This window comes from Diabrotica undecimpunctata, chromosome 7 (assembly GCF_040954645.1).
Source record: "Diabrotica undecimpunctata isolate CICGRU chromosome 7, icDiaUnde3, whole genome shotgun sequence".
Classification (NCBI taxonomy): domain Eukaryota; kingdom Metazoa; phylum Arthropoda; class Insecta; order Coleoptera; family Chrysomelidae; genus Diabrotica; species Diabrotica undecimpunctata.
The window spans coordinates 124,016,676-124,040,349 of NC_092809.1; the positions used below are offsets into that span (position 1 = coordinate 124,016,676).

Genomic DNA, 23,674 nt, shown 5'->3' on the forward strand with positions numbered 1-23,674 from the left:
AAGAAGGAAAGATGCTGAAAGTTGAAACTAGAAAAGTGGGTCAGACTGTATTAGTTAGACTGTGTGAGTCAGACTGTGGAGAAGGAGAAAATGCCCCTCTGGGAGTGATGCCGTACTAAGAGAGATGAGGGTCTTTTACGCGCTACCTGGAACGAGACAGGAAGCCTGAGTTTAACAGGTAAGCGTTCGGCGTAGACTCGGCACGAGAGGACATCTTAAAGTACCTCGGGAACTATCGCCGGGAGTACGAACAACGAATCCTGCACTATTGAAGTTGTGTGAAAATAAATGGCGTACATAAAACCCTAGAAAAAAACCATCCCTGAACAAAAAAGAGAAGAAAAAATATATCGATTGGGCTTTGACACACGGATAGACGACAAAAAAACGGTGTAATAATGTTATTTCCAGTGATGAAACCATAATCTCGATCTGTGGGAGCGATGGATGAAATACCCTGTGAGTGTCATGATATGGGCTGGTATGAGCACTAACGGAGTTGGACGTTTGGCATTAAAAGAGGACAATATAAATGCAAAAAAAATATTAGGAAGAAATACTAATAGCCAGACAGCTGCCGACTATCAGTGATTGATTTGAAGGGATGCTCAACAATACATCTTACAGCAGGATAAAGCGCCCTGTAATATAGCCAAGATTTTCATCGAATGGTTGAGAAACCATGATGTTACTGTTCTGCCTTGGCCTAGAAATAGTCCCGATCTAAACCCAATAGAAAATCTATGGTCAAGGTTGAGAAAGTGTTAGTATCACGATGAAACCCAAATAACAAGAAAGAACTGATAGAAATCATTATACAAACTGGTATAGAGTAATTACACTAGATTTGGCTCGTCTCGTGAACTGGTATAAATGAAATATTGATGAGAGTGATGTTCAGAATATGAACCACGTGGATATGGTGGACATTATTTAGTATCGTATATATATTTATTTAATTGTTATATATATATATATATATATATATATATATATATATATATATATATATATATATATATATATATATATATATATATATATATGTATATATATATATATATATATATATGTATATTATAGTTATAATATTTTTTTATAAACATATATTTCATATTAATATTTTTAAAACGTAATGGTAATCTTATTAATTTTTTTATAATTTTCTTGAAATGTATGAAATTTTCGAGGTTGCTAGATCTTTGCGCTTTGAAGATTATCTTATAACGGACTATATACTCCGGTTGAAACTTACTAACAAAACAAATTTTATGACACCTTATTGGCCTATGATAGTGTCTTAAGAAATAAATTGTATGAAGCCATGAATGAATTCCACATCCCCGATAAACTGATAAGATTGGTTAAGGCTACAATGCGTAAAGTTGTTTGCAAAGCCGAAATACAGGGCGAACAATCACGGGCATTTGAAACGCATGTTGGGTTGCGACAGGGAGATGCGCTGGCGTGTCTCCTTTTCAACATAGCTTTGGAAAAGGCGGTCAGGGATGCCCAAATAGACAACAGAGGAAACATTTTTAATAAATCATCAGAAATTTTGGCATATGCAGATGATGTTGACCTAGTTGCCAGCACAACACGCAAGCTAGAAGAAATGTATACCACCTTGTCAAACGGCTCAAAAAATATGGGCCTGCAAGTAAATGAAGATAAAACTAAGATAATGGCATCAACACCCAAAAATAGCGCCAGAAACATCGGCCACCAATTCACGGTTGATAATTCTACCTTTGAAGTGGTGAAATTCACATACTTAGGCTCCCTGATCAACAAGGGGAACGTCATGACGGAAGAAATCAAGCGAAGAATAATCCTAGCAAACAAATGCTATTTTGGACTGAGTAGACATATGAGAAGCAGAAACTTACGCCAAAAAACAAAAATAACCATATACAAAACCCTTATACAACCAGTGTTGACATATGGGTCGGAAACATGGACCATTTTCAAGGCAGATGAAAATCTCCTGCTTATATTTAAACGAAGGATCCTGAGAAGAATATTCGGTAGCATCTGTGAAAATGGTGTTTGGAGAAGGAGGTACAACTACGAGATATATCACAGATATAAACATATATTTGGTGGTAAAGACGTAGTATCCTTTACAAAAATAGGAAGACTAAGATGGGCAGGACATCTGGCAAGATCACAGCAGAACAACCCTTCTAGAAGAATCCTTATGTCACAACCTGTGAGAAGTAGAAGTAGGGGTAGGCCAAAACTCAGATGGAGGGATGGTGTAGATGAGGATGGTAGACAAATAGGCGCAGCAAACTGGCAACAGTTGGCAATGGATAGAACTGACTGGCGTAATAAATTTGGGAAGGCCAAGGCTTTTTTATAGGGCTGTGGCACCAATGATGATGATGACACCTTATTTGGATTTTATATTTTATTTTGTTTAAAGTTTGTTAGGATGGTCACATTATTTTTATAATTCTTGTGCAAAACTGAGACAAGAATTTCATAGTTTTTCTGGTTTGAACATTCTTATATAATGGCCGTTGTAATTTTCTGCAGTAAAACTATGTTGACATGTATTTCCAAATCTAAATCAACCAAATATGGCGTTGTAGAAACAGAAGCGTTTAAACTAGATGTAATTAAATTTTTGTATATTTATAAGCAATTAAACCGCGTTTAAAAATTTAGATAACTATTTAAAATAAAACATTTTATTTCAGATACTCCCAGAACAGTTTACCATTTTAACCAGTTTAAATTAAAGAGACTTAACATCAAGCACTTCAACAAGCAGCGCAAATATTCTAAATTAAGTGAGAAAAATGATTTATTGTTGTCTGCTTTATGTACATGGTTTTACTAACTTCACTCGATTTAAAGTCGTGTATATATACGGCGTTGCAAAAAGTCTGGCAATAAGGTATTATCTTTGAAGCGAATAAAGTTATAGTCGTCGTCAGAGATTTGAACTCTAAAAACGAGACGAACAAGCTCAATGTTGCTGAGAATGTCAATTTTGGGACCCCAAAAATTGTACAAAAAAGTTGCACATGCTACTACCTGGAAAACATTAATTTACCAAGAACTTATACACCCTAGAAAAAAATGTTTTAAATAAGAAATGTATATTTCTGTGATAATATTTAAAAAAAATTATTAGTACTTGTTGTGTAGAATGAACGGTTTTCTTAGAAACAACGCTTGAAGCAACCGGCGGTTTTGAATGTCAATTACATCATTACATTTCAATTTTTTTAATCAAGTTTTGTATCAACTGGACGGTAAAAATTCGATATCTTTTGATCAGAGTGTCGCGTATCGGTAAAAATCAAAATGCGTTTTAAAGATGAAGAGGGCAGATTTCGTGTGCATTTTTTGTCTTTTGCCGCAAATGAAGTCAGTTTGTATAAAGTTGTTAAATAAATAAATTTTTGTTAAATAAATAAATAAGTTTTTGCCATTTTTTACGATTCTCATGGGATCAATAAAATTTATGATTTCCATTTACCGGTTGCTGTGGAATTTCCATTGATAGAGCTAATTCTCCAAAACTTATAACATAAAATATGAGGCATTTAAAACGTGTCTAACAAATGCTGAATTTAAACTTTTACATTATGATCTGAAACGTTTTAAACGATCTAAAATATTTAAAACTGCTTATTTTCGATTGCACGACTTCAGCTGCAATTCCACTCAATGCCGTCTTCGTGGAGGCATTTTCCGTGACGTGAGATCGTTTTTTATATATATATAAACAAGTTTTCTATAAATACTTGGGCCATGAGATCAGAATAAGTTGAGACAACCAAACAATCGAGCTGAAAAGAAGAATAAACCTCGCTTGGGCTGCATTTGGAAAGATGAAGGATATTTTTAGGTCTAAGATTCCAGTGTGTCTGAGAAGAAAAGTATTTAATCAGTGTATTTTGCCAAAGATGACCTACGGCGCAGATACCCTAACACTCACAAGAACAGTGAGTAAACTACAAGCTGCGGAAAGGACAACGGAGAGAATAATGTTAGGGATTTCTCTACGTGATAGAATACCCAATGCTACTATACGCAAAAGATCGGGAGTAGCAGACGTTATTGAAAGGATAACAACACTAAAGTGGAACTGGGCAGGTCATGTAGAAAGATCAGTTTATGACCGGTGGACAAAAAGAATTTTGTAATGGAGACCCCGAATACAAGCTAACAGAAATAGAGGTCGACCCCCTACGAGATGAACAGATGACATAAAAAGAGTAACTACAAATTGGATTCAGATGGCGCAAAATCGGACTAAGTGGAAAAGCATGCGAGGGGGCTATGTTCAGTGGACAGTTCAGTGCAGTGGACGTTAGAGGCTAGTTGATGAGATCGTTTTTAATGTGAAAAATTAAATTCAGTGTTTTTAGAGATATTTAAAATGTCTCATATTTGTTGCCAAACCTTAAAATTGAAATTTCATGTTATAGGTTTTGAAGACTAGGCTCTAGCAATGGAAATTTCATAGCAACCGCTCAATGGAAGTAATACATTTTATTGATCTGACAAGAATCATAAAAAATGTCAAGAAATCGCGCAACCTTTATTTATTTAACAGCTTCATAGAAACTGACTTCATTTGCGGCAACATACAAAAATTGCATATGAAAGCTGCTCTCTTCATCTTTAAAACGCATTTTGATTTTTGTTGATAGGACTCCTATCAAAAGATATCGAATTTTTAGCGTCGTTAATACAAATTTCATTTAAAAAACTGATTTCGCGCGTGTAACTTACATTCAAAACGGCCGGTCGCTTGAAGCGTTGTTTCTGAGAGAACGGTTCATTCTACACAAAAAGTGCTGATAATAATTTTGGTTCAAAATTATTTCAGCTACATTTCTTGTTAAAAATATTTTTTTCTATGGAGTACAGATTCTTGGTAAATCGATGTTTTCTGTTCCCACACCCCTCCGAGGAATGGTTTAGGGGGAAACATCGGAATAGGAATGGCAAACTTTTTGCATCTATTTTAAGGTATCAAAATTCTTTCCTTCATTTTTATTAAAATTCAGCTTGTTTTAACGATTCAGTGGCATCTATAGGGGTTTAGTGGCATTTTCGTATCTGACTATTTTTAGGTATTACTATAAAATTGCAGGTTACGAAATGACATTGAGTTTTTCGACGAGTGGCAAACTCCCAAAAAGATGTCTAAGACCGACAACTCGTTAGCACCGAGCAAATTTGGTACCAAAATATTCTTATTAAAAATCTGCATAACTCGCGATATATCGGCTCGGTTTAGATATTTGGATTTCTTATTTTGACACTTCCAAAACTCTTAATTTTAGTTACAAGCAAAATAGCAATGTTTTTAAAAAAATCGTATGCTACTCGTGGAACATTTTTCTTACATTTTTTTAAATCTCCCTTTTTAACCATTTCTATGTTAAAACTAATTGAAATTTCTACGTATTTAGAAAAGTTTTGCGAGAAGTTTTAGTTGTCCAACTTAAATGAACCAAAAGTTATAAATAATTATAGGTTTATTTATTTCAAACATAGCACCATTTTGCCAGACTTTTTCGCAACACTGTATAAGCTTTCATGTTAACGTCATTTTCATTATCACCAAAGCTAACACCTAAGTATGTTTTGCTTTGAGGGTCAAATTCATCATTCACTTTCAACAGTTTTTAATTTTAGTGTTATAATACATTTTAAGATTTATTTAAAAATCTGACATTTTATGATAGGTCACCAGTAATTTGGATGTTTTATTAAATATAGAAACACAAATTTATTAAAAGCAATCAATAAATATAACATTTTTCCCTTATATTTTACAGGTTTATTAAATGTACTAAAAAACCGCAATACTCTCTTAAAGTATTATTACGTCTTATTAAGACTGATATTGTAGCAAGTGAAATAGTTATTGACAAACTCTTGATAAAAGTCTCGAATAGTATAAGTGCATCAATTTGTTTTTCACTTTTGCTTAATTAGTTCATCAAATAAAAAAAAACTGAAGCACTTCTAACTGATCAGCCCTCGTAAAATGTTCATTCCTCTGCAATTTGGATTCTACAATTCACAGGAATTTATCTAACTTTCTTTATTTATACCTATTAGATATAACGCCCCTAAGAGAGCCTTTATCTCTGGTTTTGTGGTTTCTCTGAAATTCCAATCTCTCGTATATTCAACTTAAGCTGTTTTATGATCTTAGATGTGTCTTAGATTTTTTTTCCAAAATGTCAGTCACCTCATCTCTACAAGAGGCATACAATTTCAATGCATGAAATGTTTTAAATCAATTGCTTGTTTATGCAAATAGTTTCTTCATTTTTTCTTATGTAAAAACAGTAATTATCTGTAGGTTGTCTCTCTTCTTCAGCTTACTAGTTTTCTCTGCCTATTTACTTACTTATCCATGGCAAGAAAAATAAATGGATCACAGAAGACATCTTGAAATTCCTGGAAAAACGTCGACTTATAAAATCGAATAAAACAGATTATAGACATCTACAGAGAAGAATTAAAAGGGAAATAAAATTAGCCAAAAAAATGGATGATAGAAAGTTGCGACAAAATGGAGGATGTGATAAGTATCTCGGCAAGACTTATTTATTGTGATGTAAATAAATAAGCAACATATTTAAAAAAGAGTTCCCTCTTTATTACTTGACAATAACAACAAAATTATTATAAATTAAAACAAAATAAGAAGAGAATGGCAACTTTATACATATATTAGAGTTTTTTGAAGATAACAGTAATAAGCTAAAATTAGAAAAACTTGTGATTTAGATGATACCAACTCAGTTAGATGAAGATGACGTTAAAGTAGTAGTAAAAATTTTTAATGTAATATCTCTGGAGTGATAAACACAGACTGATTCAAGTCCATCTTTGTCGCAATACCTAAAAAACACAATGCTAGAAATTGCTCAGATTATAAATTAATTGCTTTAATGAGCCACACTCTTAAGATTTTGCTAAGATTACTCCACAACAGAAATAGAGGCAAATGCGAAGAAGATCTCGAATTAGAAATACTATGGGAACTAGGGAGGCACTTTTTTTGCTAAATATCCTATTAAAAAAATGCAGTGATCAAGAAAAAGTTGTATTTGCATGCTTCATGAGCATCGAAAAGGCATTCGATAAAGTACAGCATCTAAAATTAATGAGGATGGTAAAAAATATAGGCATATATGACAAAGATATTCGTGTCATTAAAAATCTGTACTGGAATCAAACTGCTTTCGTAAAAATTGGAGACAACTAGATTGGCGAAATCTCCAAATAACGAGGAGTCAGACAAGGTGCCATTTTGTACCCAACATTAATTCATGTTTACTCAGACCAGCTATTTAAAAAGGCACCTTAATGGCCATATGAAATAAAAATCAAACGTGAACTGCTTAATGCAATTATATACGCGGACGATACAGTAATTCTGTCAGAAACTATTGAAGGTCTCCAAATTCTGCTCAATTGTCATTATGAAGTAGAAAAGAAAATGGGCATTAAAATAAACTCAAACAAAACCCAATGTTTAGTCTTATGCAGTCACTACAGTCCAAAATTACATTATTTGAAAACTGTCATAACGGACCAACTACATCCAGACATAAAAATAAAACGCAGAATAGCAATGATTAAAACCACTTGTATTCAAGTTTTTTTTATTCAAGTGAATTTTATTCATGCTTATGCTTCGACGGCAGATAAAGATAAAGACGAAATCGAACTATTTTACTATGATTTGGGACAAGTCTTACATTCAACGAAGAAACATCACACTACAATAGTAATGGATGATTTCAATGCCAAAGTTGGCCAGGGAAGATAGTGTTTTGTAAATGTAATTTGCAATTTCAGTAGCCAGTGATATGTTGGTGATAAGCCCTTGAAGAAACGTTAACCTCACCACTTTCTCAAAAGGCGCTACTTTTTAAGGGTAAAGAGGCTTCCACAGGCCTAAGCCATATAAACCTATATAAACCTGTGGTACGGAGAAACTTACTGTAAACATTCTATTGACAATGTCCCATGAATATTTTTCCAACAGTAAATCCCAACAAAATAATTTTAAATACTCAAAATATTTCTTGCATAGTAATAATGAATATAATGTAATGAGTTTTAAGTAAACTTATTCATTAGTTCCAGTCCTCTTTAAATACAACATCCTTCTCTTCTACATCTTCGTATATGATGGTTGTGTCCTATTCTCTCATCTTATGGTTGAGCAATTGCTGCATATGATTGAGCAGTTTAGACCACTCTTTCTACTCTCACAGTTACAGATGCATTCATCTTTGCAAGTACACACTATGAGGGAAAGTAACTCCTCTGGAGCTGCAGCACGTACTGTTGTAATTGGTGTCAGGTATTCGTTAATCTTCTTCCAACGTCAGTCGAGCGGATTCATCTTCTGTACCTGGTGGTAGCTTCTAAACAAATTCTGTCTGAAAGCTCCTGAAGTAGGGGGTAGTGCAGCTAACTTGGGCAAAAAATATATAGGTTGCTTTGCAATTGCAATAGGCTTTAAGTAAAACTACTAATTCATGGACTTCGTTCTCCCGCCCCTCAAACCCGACGCTCACAATGATATAACTTTTTACTGAACAATATATAGACCATATAGAACAATTTGGTATTAGAGGAAAACGTCTACTTTGGATGTCGGGGTTAGGCTTGTTTTGGAGCAGTTGTACCATACTAAGAGTGGATGAATATGTGGGTGAATATGGTCTAGGAAATAAAAATGAACTGTTTAATACAATTCTGCCAGATGGATGAATTTGTCATAGCTATACACTTTTTAAACTACCAAAAAGAAGATTGTATACATGGAAATCTCCTAGGAATACAACAAATAAAATAATTCGAATTTAAATTGACTTCTGTTCTTATTAGAAAAAGATTTCGTAATTCTATATGTTCTGTCATAACTTACCCTGGAGCAGATATCGGATCAGACCATAACTTCATAGTAGTCACATTATAAACCAAATTGAAGCTGATTAAAAAGCCCACGGTGTAGCGGGTAAGTACTCCTCCACAATCCCAGTGGAGGATAGACTTACTTCAGGGATGCGACCCTGCCCTACGCGAGCCTTGATTGTCTCTCAACTCCTATGGAGAGAAATCATGTCCTAAACCCATTCCTACCCAATACCTACTATCCTACCAATTTCCCAAACCAACTCACCAACCCGCCTGGCAAGCGTGGTGTTTAAATGCCAAAACCCCTCAGCATGAATAGACATTCAAGAAAAGGGCCCTCAGTCCCCGGCAGCTCGCTAGTTCCCAACCAAGGTAGCGGTAGGATTCACGGACAGCGGGCAGAGGGTGCAAAGAATCTCCGGGATGTAAGAGGCTACCAAGAACGACGAACGCTGCACATAATTACGTATAATGTAAGAACCTTATCCAAAGATGAAAAAATGACGGAACTGGAGGAAGAACTCAGACATGTGAAATAGGATATTATAGGAATTAGCGAAGTCAAAAGAAGAGGTGAAGATCAGGTCAAACTAAAATCAGGCAACATTATTCCACTATAATGGGGAAACAGAATCGACAACTGGAGGAGTAGGTTTATTAGTACACAAAAAATTACAGAAAATGATACAGAGCATTGGCTGCATTTCCCCAAGAGTTATGTATATAAATCTAAGACTAAATAAGAGATACAATCTGAAAATAATCCAGGTATACGCCCCCACCAGCGATTACGAAGATGAGATTGTTGAAGCCTTCTATGAGGAAATCGAAAGAGCAAAAAAGCAGGAACCGGCCCATTACAATCTGATAATGGGAGATTTTAACGGGAAACTCGGAAGGAAAAAGGACGAACAAGAAGTAGCAATCGGAGATTTTGGAATCGGAGTAAGAAACGAAAGAGGCGAAATACTTACCAACTTTCTACTGCAACACAAACTGTATGCAATGAACACCTTTTTTAAGAAGAAACAGAGTAGAAAATGGATGTGGGTTAGTCCAGATGGAAGAACTAAGAGCGAATATGATTATATAATAACAGACAAAAAGCAAATTATTCAAGATGTCACTGTACTTAATAAACTATCAGTAGGAAGCGACCACAGACCAGTAAGAGCTAGAATAACGATAAACCTACAAAAAGAAAGAGCAAAGATGATAAACAGTGGCAAACGCATAGTTTGGAATTCACCAAATCAGCCAGAAGCGTACATAAAAAATATAGCAGAAACTTTACAGAGTAATAATCCCAAACCTCTAAGTATCGACGATCATAATAAATTAATTACAGACTCGGTTAGAAACGCACAACTCAAATTTTGCAAGAAAAATTACACCAAAAGTGAAAAGATTAGCAAAGACACAAAAGCTCTCATGGAAATACGACGAAACCTAAGCGAGAAAGAAAAGGGAAACAAAGAAGAATATAGAAAACTAAATAAAAGAATTTCAGCGGATATTAGAAAAGATATAAGAAGATATAATACTAATGTAATTACTCAAACAGTAGAAAAGAACAAAGGTTTAAAGATAATGAAAAGAGAACTCACACAAAGTAAAAAAGAAATATACAAGCTAGAAGATAAAGACGGAAAGGCAACAACAGATAAACAAAACATTCTGAAAATAACTAGAGAGTTTTATAAAGACCTCTATACCAGCCAAAGATCACAAGAAAATTTACCGACACGAGTAAAGACTCTCATAAATCAGGGATCGGAAATACTTTTACCCATTACTGTGTCAGAAGTAAGATCAGCTTTAAAGGAAATGAAGAACCATCGATCGCCTGGTGACGATGGACTCGTTATTGAGGCAATAAAAGCAGGAGGAGAAATTCTATTAAAATCAGTAAGCGAACTGTTTAATAAATGCTTACATGCGGGTACGATTCCCAAAGACTGGAACAATGCAGTGATAGTCTTGTTACACAAAAAAGGTGATATTACTAAATTAGAAAATTATAGACCCATCAGCCTCTTGACACATATGTATAAACTCTTTATGAAAATCTTAACAAAGAGACTAACACCTAAACTTGATTTCTATCAGCCCAAAGAACAGGCAGGCTTTAGGAGAGGATATGGCACAAATGACCATTTGCACACCATAAAGATCTTAATTGAAAAATGCATCGAGTACAACATACCACTGGTTCTTGCATTTGTCGATTACGAGAAGGCTTTTGATACTGTAGAGTTTGAAACCGTACTGGAAGCCCTAAATCAAAGCCGAATAGATTACAGGTACACGTCACTAATCAAAAACATCTACCAGAACGCTACATCAAGTATACGACTACACGAAGACACAGAAAAATTCAGCTTAGGTCGAGGAGTAAGACAAGGAGACAATATTTCACCAAAATTGTTCACGGCAGCTCTAGAGTCAATATTTAAGAACACCCAATGGCAAGATATGGGCATCAATATAGATGGAGAAAGATTAAATCATCTGAGGTTTGCAGATGATGTCGTATTAATCGCATATAACTTACAGGATACAGTTTCTATGCTACATTCGCTTAAAAGTCTGTCTGAAAGAGCAGGATTAAAGATAAACTTTGAGAAAACTAAACTTATGACAAATCTCGTAATGAGTGGAAATATAACTATCGACAATAATACCATACAACAAACAGACACTTACAAATATCTGGGACACGAGATCAAAATAAACAGAGACAATCAAACAAATGAAATACAGAGGCGAATAGGCCTGACATGGGCAGCATTTGGCAAACTAAGCCATATTCTAAAAAGTTCAATTCCCATGTGTCTCAAGCGAAAAGTTTATAACCAATGTGTTTTGCCTGTACAAACTTATGGAGCAGAGACTTTAACACTCACGCAGAAATCTGCGAATAAACTAAGAGTTACACAACGAGCCATGGAACGTGCAATGCTGAATGTGAGCCTCCGAGACCACATAACAAACCGACAAATCAGGCAAAGATCAGGAGTTCAAGACGTCATCGAAAGAACCACGAGACTTAAGTGGAACTGGGCAGGACACTTAGCCAGAACACAAGATGGACGATGGACAAGACGAATTATGGAATGGAGGCCCAGAAATTATAAAAGAAGCCGAGGACGACCACCGACTAGATGGACCGACGACATAAAAAGAGTAGCGGGAAACTGGCTACAAGCGGCCCAGTGTAGAGAACACTGGAAAGAACTGAGGGAGGCCTATGTCCAGCAGTGGACGGGATTGGCTGATTGATGATGAAAAAGCCCACACACAGTAGAATTGATATTAAGAGATTAAGGGAAACACAAACAAAGCGACAAACTGTAAAAACTCTTATTAAAAGTTTACATAATGCCTAAGAACTGAATAAAAGTAGTAAAACATTAATCTAAAATGGGAGAATATCAAACAAGCAATAATTAAAACAGCAAATCAATACTTAAAACTAAAGAATGTGTCTCATCTGGGACATATAAGCGAGGTAAAATCGATATAGAAACTATCAGCTGATCCTTAAATCCACAATAGAAGGACTTGGAAGTGTAGGAAGAAAACAGGATTCTTGGTTAAAAAACATTCGTGGATGGACTCAGATATCAAATGCAGTACAATTATTCCTCGTGGCAGAAAATCGAGAAGCTTCGCAATGGGTAACGCCAACGTCGAATAATTCTATTATGGCACGTGAAGAAGAAGAAGCTTAAAAAATATGGCTGCTATCAACTGGTAATGTTTGAAAGTACCTATTGGAACATCCTGTTCACATGCATGTCTGATACTCTTGAGCAAGAGTAAATACCGCCCATGTCCGTTTTTTGCGAGGGATCAATCCGAATTTTGTCTACTTTTTGCTCTTCTTTATCAAAATAGGTTATTGTGTGGCCTCACTTGATGTTTCAGATATATTATAACTCAAGATAAATTTCAGACAAAAGTTTAACCACTCTCATATAATTGTTTATTTTTCTGAAAACACTATGGATATAATTTTGAAAGAAGCAAGAAAATTAAAAGCTAAAAGATTATTCAATAGGGTTTTGCGGCTCGTATTCCAAGACAGAATAGATGGCAAAATATTGTCGGCGTAAGACGAATATAATACGGAATAAACACCTTAGAGAAAGGTATGATTGCAACCCAAAACATCCCTTCAGAATAGTTGCTTCGAAAGTTAGAGTGGACATAAGGATTTTCAACGTGTGTAATGGAGATGACACTTAAAGAAAAGTATATATAACGTTATAGGTTTTTAATAATTCAATATACAGAAAAAAAGCGTATTATTGAAACATAATTTCTTGAACTAACAGTTCTTTTACACAGTGCTGTAAGATAATAGTTTAAATTTACTTCAAATATTGTAATTAAAATTAATATGACTGACTAAAGCTAAAACTAAATTATTATAAAGTTTTCCATTATATTTTTCTGCGTGTAACTCAAACATTCTTTACATTATCATCCATCGCTATTCAATACAGCGCAAGCAAACACACATCTACGCAATCCTCAAGCGTTTCAAATATGTTTTTCCGAAACGGTAAGGGAAAGGGAGCTCTTTGCAAAGGGGGAACATCAGTTTAATTGACTGAACGAGTTCTCAATAGACTGGAAAAATAATCAAACCTCCTCTGTAGACTCTACTGCAGACTGTACATTTACCGAAAACTACCGGATGTTTCGTTTTAACAGATTAACAAAATCAAAGAGATTTAAAGGAATTCAGTAGGTACATATTATCATTATTTAGCTAAGCTCGATATTGCTTGTTATCTTATATTAAAGTATTGCACAGAGGTAGGTGAGTTTTCGAACCTCCGTTTCACCATTTAATCATAACGTCATTCAATAACTTTATTCATCCAATATATATATATATATATATATATATATATATATATATATATATATATATATATATATATATATATATATATAATGGCATGTCTTCAATGGCAGCATTGTTATCAAAACAGACAAACAAAAAAGGTATATCGATGGAAGACAACCGTAAAGTCATCATCAGTAACTTGCAGTTAAGTTAGAAAAGGAGCATGTTAACTTGTGAAAGGATCACTACAGGAGCAATGCGAGTCCCTGTCGGTTATATTTTTTATTGCAAAATGGCCCTGTTGCTCTACATTTCTGCATCAGTTCAATCACATACTTACGAGTTACTGGTATATTGTGGTGTGTTTCATTAAAAACTCTAGCAGCAGCTCTTGTTCAATTAATATTTTTGTAGTATAAACCTACAATATAGATTCTTATTTTGCAAAGTGTAAACAAAAAAAATTGTCTATCTCATAAATCAATCACTTCAAGCCGAATATATTATACATTTTTGAAATCAGTACAAAAACTAGAATCCAAATATAAAATAAAAAAAGGTGAAGTAATTAAAAAAAATTAAGGGCTGATATGGGGGGTGAAGGGGAGCTTTTTTCAGCAAGTTTAAATATGACATAATGTCTCCCTCTTTAAATATTAATTGACGTGTTTTTGCGCTTTTCCTAAAAATTATAAGTTGAAAAGTTATAGTTTATTCGTCTTCCGGGTTTGGACCGTGTCATTTGTGAGTGACCCAAAAGTGGGTTCATCTCGACGTTTCGCTACAATTGTATGTAGCTTCTTCAGGAGAACAAAAAAGGAAAAAGGAAACAAAAGACAGGAAGATGGGTAGTTAGCAACGGTAACTCAGTTACTCAACGCAACCAGAGGCGAATACTAACTACCAAGATGGGCAATTGGTCACAGTAACTCAACTACTTAACGCAACCAGAGGTGAAAACCAAATGCCAGGACAGGGATTCACGTCCAACAGCTCAGAACACTAACGCGTCGAGAGGCGAGGAGTGAATCCGACGATTACTCCGCTACCGCTCTATTTATAGTTCGAAAAAACCCATATTATTTCTAAGAGCCCCTTCTTTTATTCCAGGAAAATCCGCGAATCTCTAGAGATCCAAAAAATCCACATAATATCAATCGAGAGGAAGGATACTACTTGTCTCCCATCTGGAATCTCAGTCTAGAGCCACCATCCGGTCCCGCTACCACGATGCAGCCACATGATTGGCCAGCGCGCGCTTCTTGACGTTCGCGCCACGGAGTGTGCCGATACGTCCCGACACGACAGGTCACCGCGACTATAAATAGAGCGGTAGCGGAGTAATCGTCGGATTCACTCCTCGCCTCTCGACGCGTTAGTGTTCTGAGCTGTTGGACGTGAATCCCTGTCCTGGCATTTGGTTTTCACCTTTGGCTGCGTTAAGTAGTTGAGTTACTGTGACCAATTGCCCATCTTGGTAGTTAGTATTCGCCTCTGGTTGCGTTGAGTAACTGAGTTACCGTTGCTAACTACCCATCTTCCTGTCTTTTGTTTCCTTTTTTGTTCTCCTGAAGAAGCTACATACAATTGTAGCGAAACGTCGAGATGAACCCACTTTTGGGTCACTCACAAATGACACGGTCCAAACCCGGAAGACGAATAAACTATAATTCTGACTCTGGCCGTGGAAGCCTACGATTTCAGTTGAAAAGTTATTTAAGGTGGATAATTTTATCTGAAAAGCACTATATATATATATATATATATATATATATATATATATATATATATATATATATATATATATATATATATATATATATATATATATTGTTATGAAATTAAAGCTCCTAAACAGTTTTTTTTTATATGAATAGTATGAACATAAAACAAAATGACAATATTGAATATACCACATATATATTTAACTCAAACAATTGTATTATTGTTGTTAATTTAATAGTTGAAACTAGATTCAACAATAAGAAAGAAACTAAAAGCAAAAATAAGCAGAATTCACAGACATGTAACAAACCAATAAGGACTATATTGTATCACCAGATTTAATTAATGTTTTCAAAATAATTTTATTATTATTATAATTAAAACCAGTTGGTTTATTATAAACAAATTCAGCATAATAGAAATAAGATTCTTTTAATATGTGAGTTATTATAGCCACTGAGTTATAGTTGGTTGATAAACACTTTTCAATAAAAAAAAAAAAATATATAAAAAAAAAAATTAAACCAAAAACAATTGTTGATCATGAAATTGATTATGATTTAAACTTAAGTTATTGTTCGTTATATATATATTATATTATTTATGTAAGAGATACTTACAGAATAAGCCAATATAGCCACAACATAAAGATACAAAAAGCAAATATCAAACCACTTCGGATCGAGTGGAAATAAAAACCATAAATTTGTATTTATTAATTAATTACAATTTTTATTATAATCCAAATTCTAATATATACAAGTCAATAGAATCTTCAACAGTCCTAAAACAGATAAAATATTTAAGTCATTTATTCACAAAGTAAGAAGTTTCAATTTGTTAGTAAACATACAGTTAACATGGATAGAGCTCGGAAAATAAAACGTGTTAGGAGGTGAAATAGGATATATCTCATAAATAAGAGTTCAGAATGATATAATTTTTAATGGACAGGTAATCTGAAGACAATTCTCAGTGATTCAATATCAAAAATGCTTTCAGATAGCTTTAAAATTAAATAAAAGCAAAATAAAAGCAACTAATTCATGTTAAAATTGGTGTATGTCAAATTTGTTAGTAAAAATTTTAATATTTAAATTATCATTTGTTGTAGAAATTATATGTCAAAAGAATGCTTAAATTCTCTAGTATTTGTTTCAATTCATTTCAAAAGTCAATATAATTCTCAAGATTTAACAATTTATGAAAATTTAAAATATTTTTATTTTAATCATAAATGTCAAAAATATACAAAAATCCTGTCAGATCTTAAAAAACATTGTCAAAATGCTTGGAGATCTGGTAAGCAATGAAAAATAAAAGATAGAAAATCAATAGTTACGAAGGGGCAGAAAATTTTTGATTATTTTTCAGCAGTCACAATTTTTCAAAAGTATTTTAAAAAACCTTAAAAAAGTCCTGAATTATAACAAAGTATATTCAAATTACCTTGCCGATAAGAAACCATCGTTTCTGATTAAATTTTAGCAAAGCCTGCAGATTAACAGTATATTTTCCGATAAGGGAATTGTTAGCAGTCATCATAAAGAGGTCCACAGCTACCAGAAAGGTGAGTTTTTCCACTCATTTGAATTCTCGCTGAATAAAGAGACCGTTTGGTGTTTATTTTTGACTGAAGATCATTTAAAATTCATTTTGGGTACTTATAAATATTTCTCAACCATTGGAGAGATAATTCTGATAGTTTTGCGGCCCTAATCCATTAGAAGACGTCACTGAAAGATGCAATCTTTGTTATTGAAGATTTCCATAAAATTTTTAGAGAAGGGATTATCTGAAAGACGAAAGTGAACTTTAATAAAGTTAAACGCAAGTTTTGAAATTTCTTTAGAAATAATCTTACCTTTTTTTTAAACAGCCTATATCATTCTAAATCATCTTTGTGTTAAAAAACAAAATAATTTGAAGTCAAGTTCAAAAAAATTTTATTATCGCTTTTGTAATATTAACCAAATATAATTCACCGTTTCTTTTGCTTACTAAAATCATTAAACAAAACAGTTAAACTAAAAAATTTGAAGGATTATAAACCTTTGTTTTCGCTCTAAAAAGATAGTAAGTGAGGTTATAAATACTTTGACAAACAAACACCAAACACGTATTAGATCTTAGATCAAGTATTTCTTGTTGCAACTTCACAAAACACTAATTTCATATACTTACTTCAATATTGTATTACGTCATAAATCTAAATCCATTCATATTAGTATTAAACGGTTAAGTATTGGCTTATTTATTGGAAGAATCTTAAATAATTTTTTTTATATATTATACAAGATATCGTTGTGTAATATTTAATTGATCACTTGTGAATAATTGCACAGTACATTAAAAATAAAACTTCTTGTGTGGTGATTTTTGCTTTATATAATTTTATATAGCTTTATCAAGCAGTACAGGTCACAGAACTCGCTTGAGTTAAGAGTCTGCATGTTCTAAGACAAATAAGTAAAAAAAAATTTAAATTCAAAATACAGATTTAGAGAATACAAGGTGAGTAGAATAAATGTTTGTCAAATTTTTTTTTATTTTCAGGCGTTCAATAAATTTTATTAAAAGCATTTCTAAATTTAACAATATTACAAATTAATCAACTTAAAAAAATTTATTTTTATCTTCATAAAGCTAGCCGGTAAATAAGAGCAACTTGTAGTTTTCTTGCATCGAATTCACATATCATAACAATATATATATATATATATATATATATATATATATATATATATATATATATATATATGTATATATATATGTATATTTGTTGATTTTTGATTGCGGTTTATATTTTGTATTTTTTATAGCATTAGTGAAATATTCAGTTGTTCTACTTTTCTTTTTTGCTGGTTTTTCCTAACCTCATACTTTACTTTCCTCAACAGATTTAGATTTGCACTATCCAGGATCTAATCCCTCTATATTCGTCTTTCTGGTATATTCATGGATTTGGATTTTTGGGGGCTGATGTTAATCCCTACATTTGAAGTTGATTCTGTAACGGCAGTCAGAACCTGTTGTGTTTTATCACTGACTGTATCATTAAATTTGTTGTGTGCTGAGATGACGATCTGTATAGCATGATACATATGCTACCTGGTACCTTTAATGCATGGTACATTATTAAAAAAGAATATTGACAACTCTTTTGCATCCTAAAATCATCTTGGATGTAGCTCTTGAGTGCTTTCAAGACTTTTACAGTTAGCTAATTGTCAGACAAATGCTATTAATTATCTTCTGCGCACAGACTAATATGGAAAAGATCTCAGTTTGTGACGGTAGTTGTTTTGGACGGCAGACTCAGTAAAACTTATCTGAAAATAAATAAATAACAAAATAAAATTATATCCTAAATAATGTACAAAATTTAATTGTCAATCCTAGCGACGACGGTATCAACGTAGGGATCGATGACCCACTGTTTAATATCTGAGAAAAATAAAATATAATTAATGTCATAAAAATCGAAACGAAAATACGGTGTATTAATACACACACGCTGAAGAGAAGGAATGATGGATAAGATGGACGGATCGATCAATACTCGATCCGGCAAGGAGCGGGAAGTTACTAATCAACACTTAGTAATGAAACAAGCCTGTCTCAGATCATCACTCTAAGTGTGCGTTTATAACAAGGCGCCGACCCTCGGTCGGTCCATAGGATGGTATTATATTATCATCGCCACGTAAAATAAATGCAATTTTTTAAATGCGAGCGTTCACTGTCAGTGCTATGCTCTAGGCGAGGATACCATGCCATGGTCTCCGTAATGAACGCACCCTAAGACCGATAAGGAGCTGGTACTAGATCAACACTCTAGCAGAAGTAGTTGGCCTTCGGTTAACACCCTAGGTTAACCCAAAGTTTTTCCCAGATTAACAGTGGAAACTCGATTCTTTCGTGTAGCGGCTCTTGAGCCTTTTAGTTATCCAAGCAGATTATATGATTAACTGTCTTAATTTTTTTTATAAAATGTGCTATCGTTGTATTATCATTATTCTGCAGATATTTTACTGAACACATTCGCTGCCACCTATTTATTTGTTACTCACTGTTGGTGCCACATCTATATTCAGTAACATTAGTAGAAACCCAATACGAAATTTAAAGACTTCATATCACTTTCATCTTAGTATTACTTCAATTATCTTGAAGTAATATTCAACTTCATCATATTTAAAATCATAAAATTTAGGGTTGAGGTTGGAGAAAAAAATTAAACACCTAAAGGCGTCACTGACATCTGTCTACTCTGATAATTCCTATATGCCACCTGATGCTGAAAGGAGTCAAAAATCTTAAGAAACTGAACTTACAATGACCTTCACAAAGAAACGTAAAAAACTTAACAATTAGACAAAAACTTTTTATCTGAACACAAAAAATAAATATTCTTACAAACTAAATTCAAGTTGTTACTTACGAGCTATTATGAAACAGTCCAAACAAAAGCGGGAAGCGTTAGGACAGAGTTTACATTCATACACTGTTTCTACACGTGATCCCTTCTCAGCACATTTTGCACATCGTTTTCGCATAACTCTTCCTTTTTCACTCTTTTTTGACGCTTTGTTACAATATGTTGCTTTACAATTGACGGCTCTCCAGTTAGTTCTGAAGTCAACATATCTCTAATGACCGACATACAAAAGTCATATAAGCTTATTCGTTTTCCGGATTATTTTTTGTACAAGATGTGTGTATTTTGACTATCGGCTCTGGTTTCATTTTATGGATAAGAATTGTAGAAATTGTTCATGTAAACAGCATGTCAGGCAGGTCAGTCAAGACCATGTCGACAATATAGAGTCGAACTATTGGCTGACATCAGGAAAGATGCTCCCTGAAACAGAAGGTTCATTACTCGCCATTAAGGATCAGGCTATACCAACCAAAAATTACCTGAAATATATCGTCAAAGACCCTCATGTCCAAAATGACAAATGCCGATATGGATGTCAAGCACAAGAAACCATCCAACATCTTACCGGGGGCTGCCAGGCATTTGCTGCAACTGAATATAAGGAAGGGCACGACTCAGTAGAAAAGATCCTTCATCAAGAGAAAGCCATCAAACTGGGACTTCTCCAAACAAAGCATCTCCCATATTATCAATACGTTCCTAAAAGTATAATTAAGAATGACAACTACAAGCTATACTGGGACCGTACTGTGCTCACAGATCATACAGTAGCACATAATAGACCAGATCTCATACCCGTTAATAAACTTAATATATAAAAATGACTTGATGAATAAGAGACAAACAGCACTAGTTGATGTGGCGATACCCAACAACAATAATCTTCGTGCTAAACATAACGAAAAGATCGCCAAGTACGGGGATCTGGAAATTCAAATATGAAGACAGTGGAGAATGGAAAGTCCCAAACAATACCTATTATTCTCTCTACTATTGGAGTCATTCCGAAGAAGCTCTTAGAAAACATAAAAAGCTAGGTCTGAATGAACATCTCTACAAGACCATGCAGAAAACTATAATACTCTCAACGTCCAGATGTGTACTAAAATTTTTGGGAGATACTCCAGCGTACCAAGTCACCTAGGGATCAATAACAGGGAAAGAGTCCCACCAGAGCTCAATCCTTTTGATACCGTAGGTATCTGGGATCAGTCAATTGTAACATTAAACAGAGTGTGAGCCGTATGGCTAAATCGTGATAATAATAATAGGAAAAATATTTAAATAGGAAATGAAAGACTTCAGATAAATAAACAGAGTCAGAAATATATGAATCGAACGTTTATCTAGATGCCTGAAAAACAAGAAGTAATTATGCGTAGAGCTGACTGACAAAAGAACCTATTTATTTTCACAATTTGTGAACGCCAGAAGGCGCAGTGGCTCCTCGCTGAAGTAAGGCAAAACGCCTTTTGGTGACAGTGGCACCTGTTTCTCGCACGCAAAACGCCATTTGCCGACAAGGAGCAGCGAATGTGTTAATATAAATTTTTTTAACCCCAATATCTTATTTTGTACAGTAATGTCTATATTTTCGCATTGTTCTTTTTGTCCTTCTTGATAGTTTTCAAAAGCTAATATTAATAAAAGTGTTTCTCCTATTCTTGTGTGATTATCTTGGTAATTTGACTACATTACTTTATTACGGATTTTTTAGCACGTTCCACATGTTTTCATTTCATTTTATTTACATTTTCTTTTATATTGAGATTTTGTTTAAATACACATTGCCAAGATATCAATAGAAAACCTCCACAAAACGGTAATCCCCTTGTATGCTGCGAGCTTTAAATTGGAAAACTTAAATTAGTCCACGTTTCGGGACCCCAACTTTGAACAATTTTAATCTCGGGGCGAACTATAACCAGTGAAGAAGCAAGAATTTATTGGATTCTTGTATTGTTTGGTACATTAGAAACGCAGCTTAGAGAATTGTTTGTGCCTGTACATGCATAAAAATAATTATTATGTATTCAGTTATTTAGAATTTTTAAATAGAGTTTTTTAATAAAATAAGAAATACTCATTGTATATATGCAGAATACCGTATAGAATGAAAAAATAATTGCTGTATCACAAATGAAATACGTATTATGAATAATTAAAAAAAAAACAATACAAAAATACTTTTGACGATATTTGATAGACTTTATTTCTTCGAACAGAGAGTTAAAAAAAAAAGAGATTAACTGTTACAAAAAAGCTGTTTTGCATACATACTCAACAAAGAACTCCAACAATTAAATGAAAATATTATCGGGAAATGTCAAACCGGTTTCCGATAAGAAAGCTGTACAACTGATCAGTTATTGACAGTGAAACAAATTCTAAACAAATGGTGAGAATACGACACTGGCGTCCACAACACATTAATAGATTTCAAAAAGGCTACAACTCAATTAATAGACACAATTTATATCAAAAATATTGCATAGCTTTAAGATTCTCCAAAGATATATCCGACTAATAAAATGAGATCACTGAGAACTTTTCAATAATCAAATGATTTAAGCAAGGAGGGCCGCTGGCCCTGACAATATTCAACCGTCTCGAATATGTGATACTGATAAGACAGTTATATCTTCTTCGTGTAGTTCCTATCCGTTTCGGATGTTGGCGACCATCATGGCAATCTGAACTTTGCACACTGCTGCTCTGAAAAGATTTGTGGTTGTTATGTTGAACCACGTACGTAGATTTTTCAGTCAGGAAATCCTTCGCCTTCCTGGTCCTCGTTTTCCTTCTGAAAGATAAAAAATTAAATACTCAACACTATAAAGGAAAGAAAAATGAGCTGCTTTGGTCTCATACAAAGAAATGAAAAATATGATTTGATGAGATTGGTTATACAAGGGAAAGTGGAAGGAAAAAGAGGACCGGGGAGACAACGCACGTCGTGGATAAAAAATTTAAAGCAGTGGAGTGGAAAAACCACAATACTACTTCAGAACGGCTGCAGACAGAGTAAACTGGGCAATGATGATCGCCAGTATCACAAAACGGTATAATTTTAAAACATATACAGTGTGCTAACACAAGGTAACTTTTTCCAGTTTTTTTTGCCTAATTTTTGTCCATCTTTTTATGTGGATAATTCCGCAGTACATGGTCCACCATACAGAAATAACTGCAGCTAATATTTAGAATCTAATGGCTACCTCAAGGTATCGAGATTCAACTAGTACATTCAAGTACATCCACATCTCACCACTACATTGTACTGCAATACTGTTCAGCTACTTGAAGACAACATCTAAAGCCATACATCTTCTTCTCATGGCGCCGTCTCCTTTCGAAGGTTGGCGATCCAAATGGCAATTGTAGTTTTGGAAACTGCTGCGCGAAAGATTTCTGCGGATGAGCGGTCGAACCATCTCCTCAGGTCTTTCAGTCACGAGTTCTGGCGTCTTCCTACTGATCTTTTGCCCTGTACTTTTTCTTCCAGTATAACTTAAAGTAATTCGTATCTTTCGCCTCTCAACACATGACCCAAGTATTATTTTCTGTCTTTGATTATTCTTAGTAATTCTTTTTGTTTACACATGCGACGAAGTACCTCAACATTAGTAACTCTTTGTACCCATGGAATTCTCAACATTCGTCTGTATACATACATCTCAAAGGCATCTATTCTTTTTTCTATTTCAGAGTCCATTGTCCAA

At 34.0% G+C, this 23,674-nt stretch overlaps 1 protein-coding gene across 2 annotated transcripts in view; it reads left to right on the forward strand.

Moving 5' to 3' along the window:
• Positions 1 to 23,674, forward strand: part of LOC140445775 (netrin-1-like) — an 879,901-nt gene that overhangs the window by 779,974 nt on the left and 76,253 nt on the right. The window contains exon 5 of one of the 2 annotated variants that reach the window (XM_072538112.1): positions 2,706 to 2,798. The exons of the other annotated variant lie outside the window; for it this stretch is intronic. Within the exon in view, the coding sequence (XP_072394213.1) occupies positions 2,706 to 2,798 (93 nt within the window). The remainder of the gene's footprint in view (positions 1 to 2,705; positions 2,799 to 23,674) is intronic. 2 annotated transcript variants of the gene reach the window in all.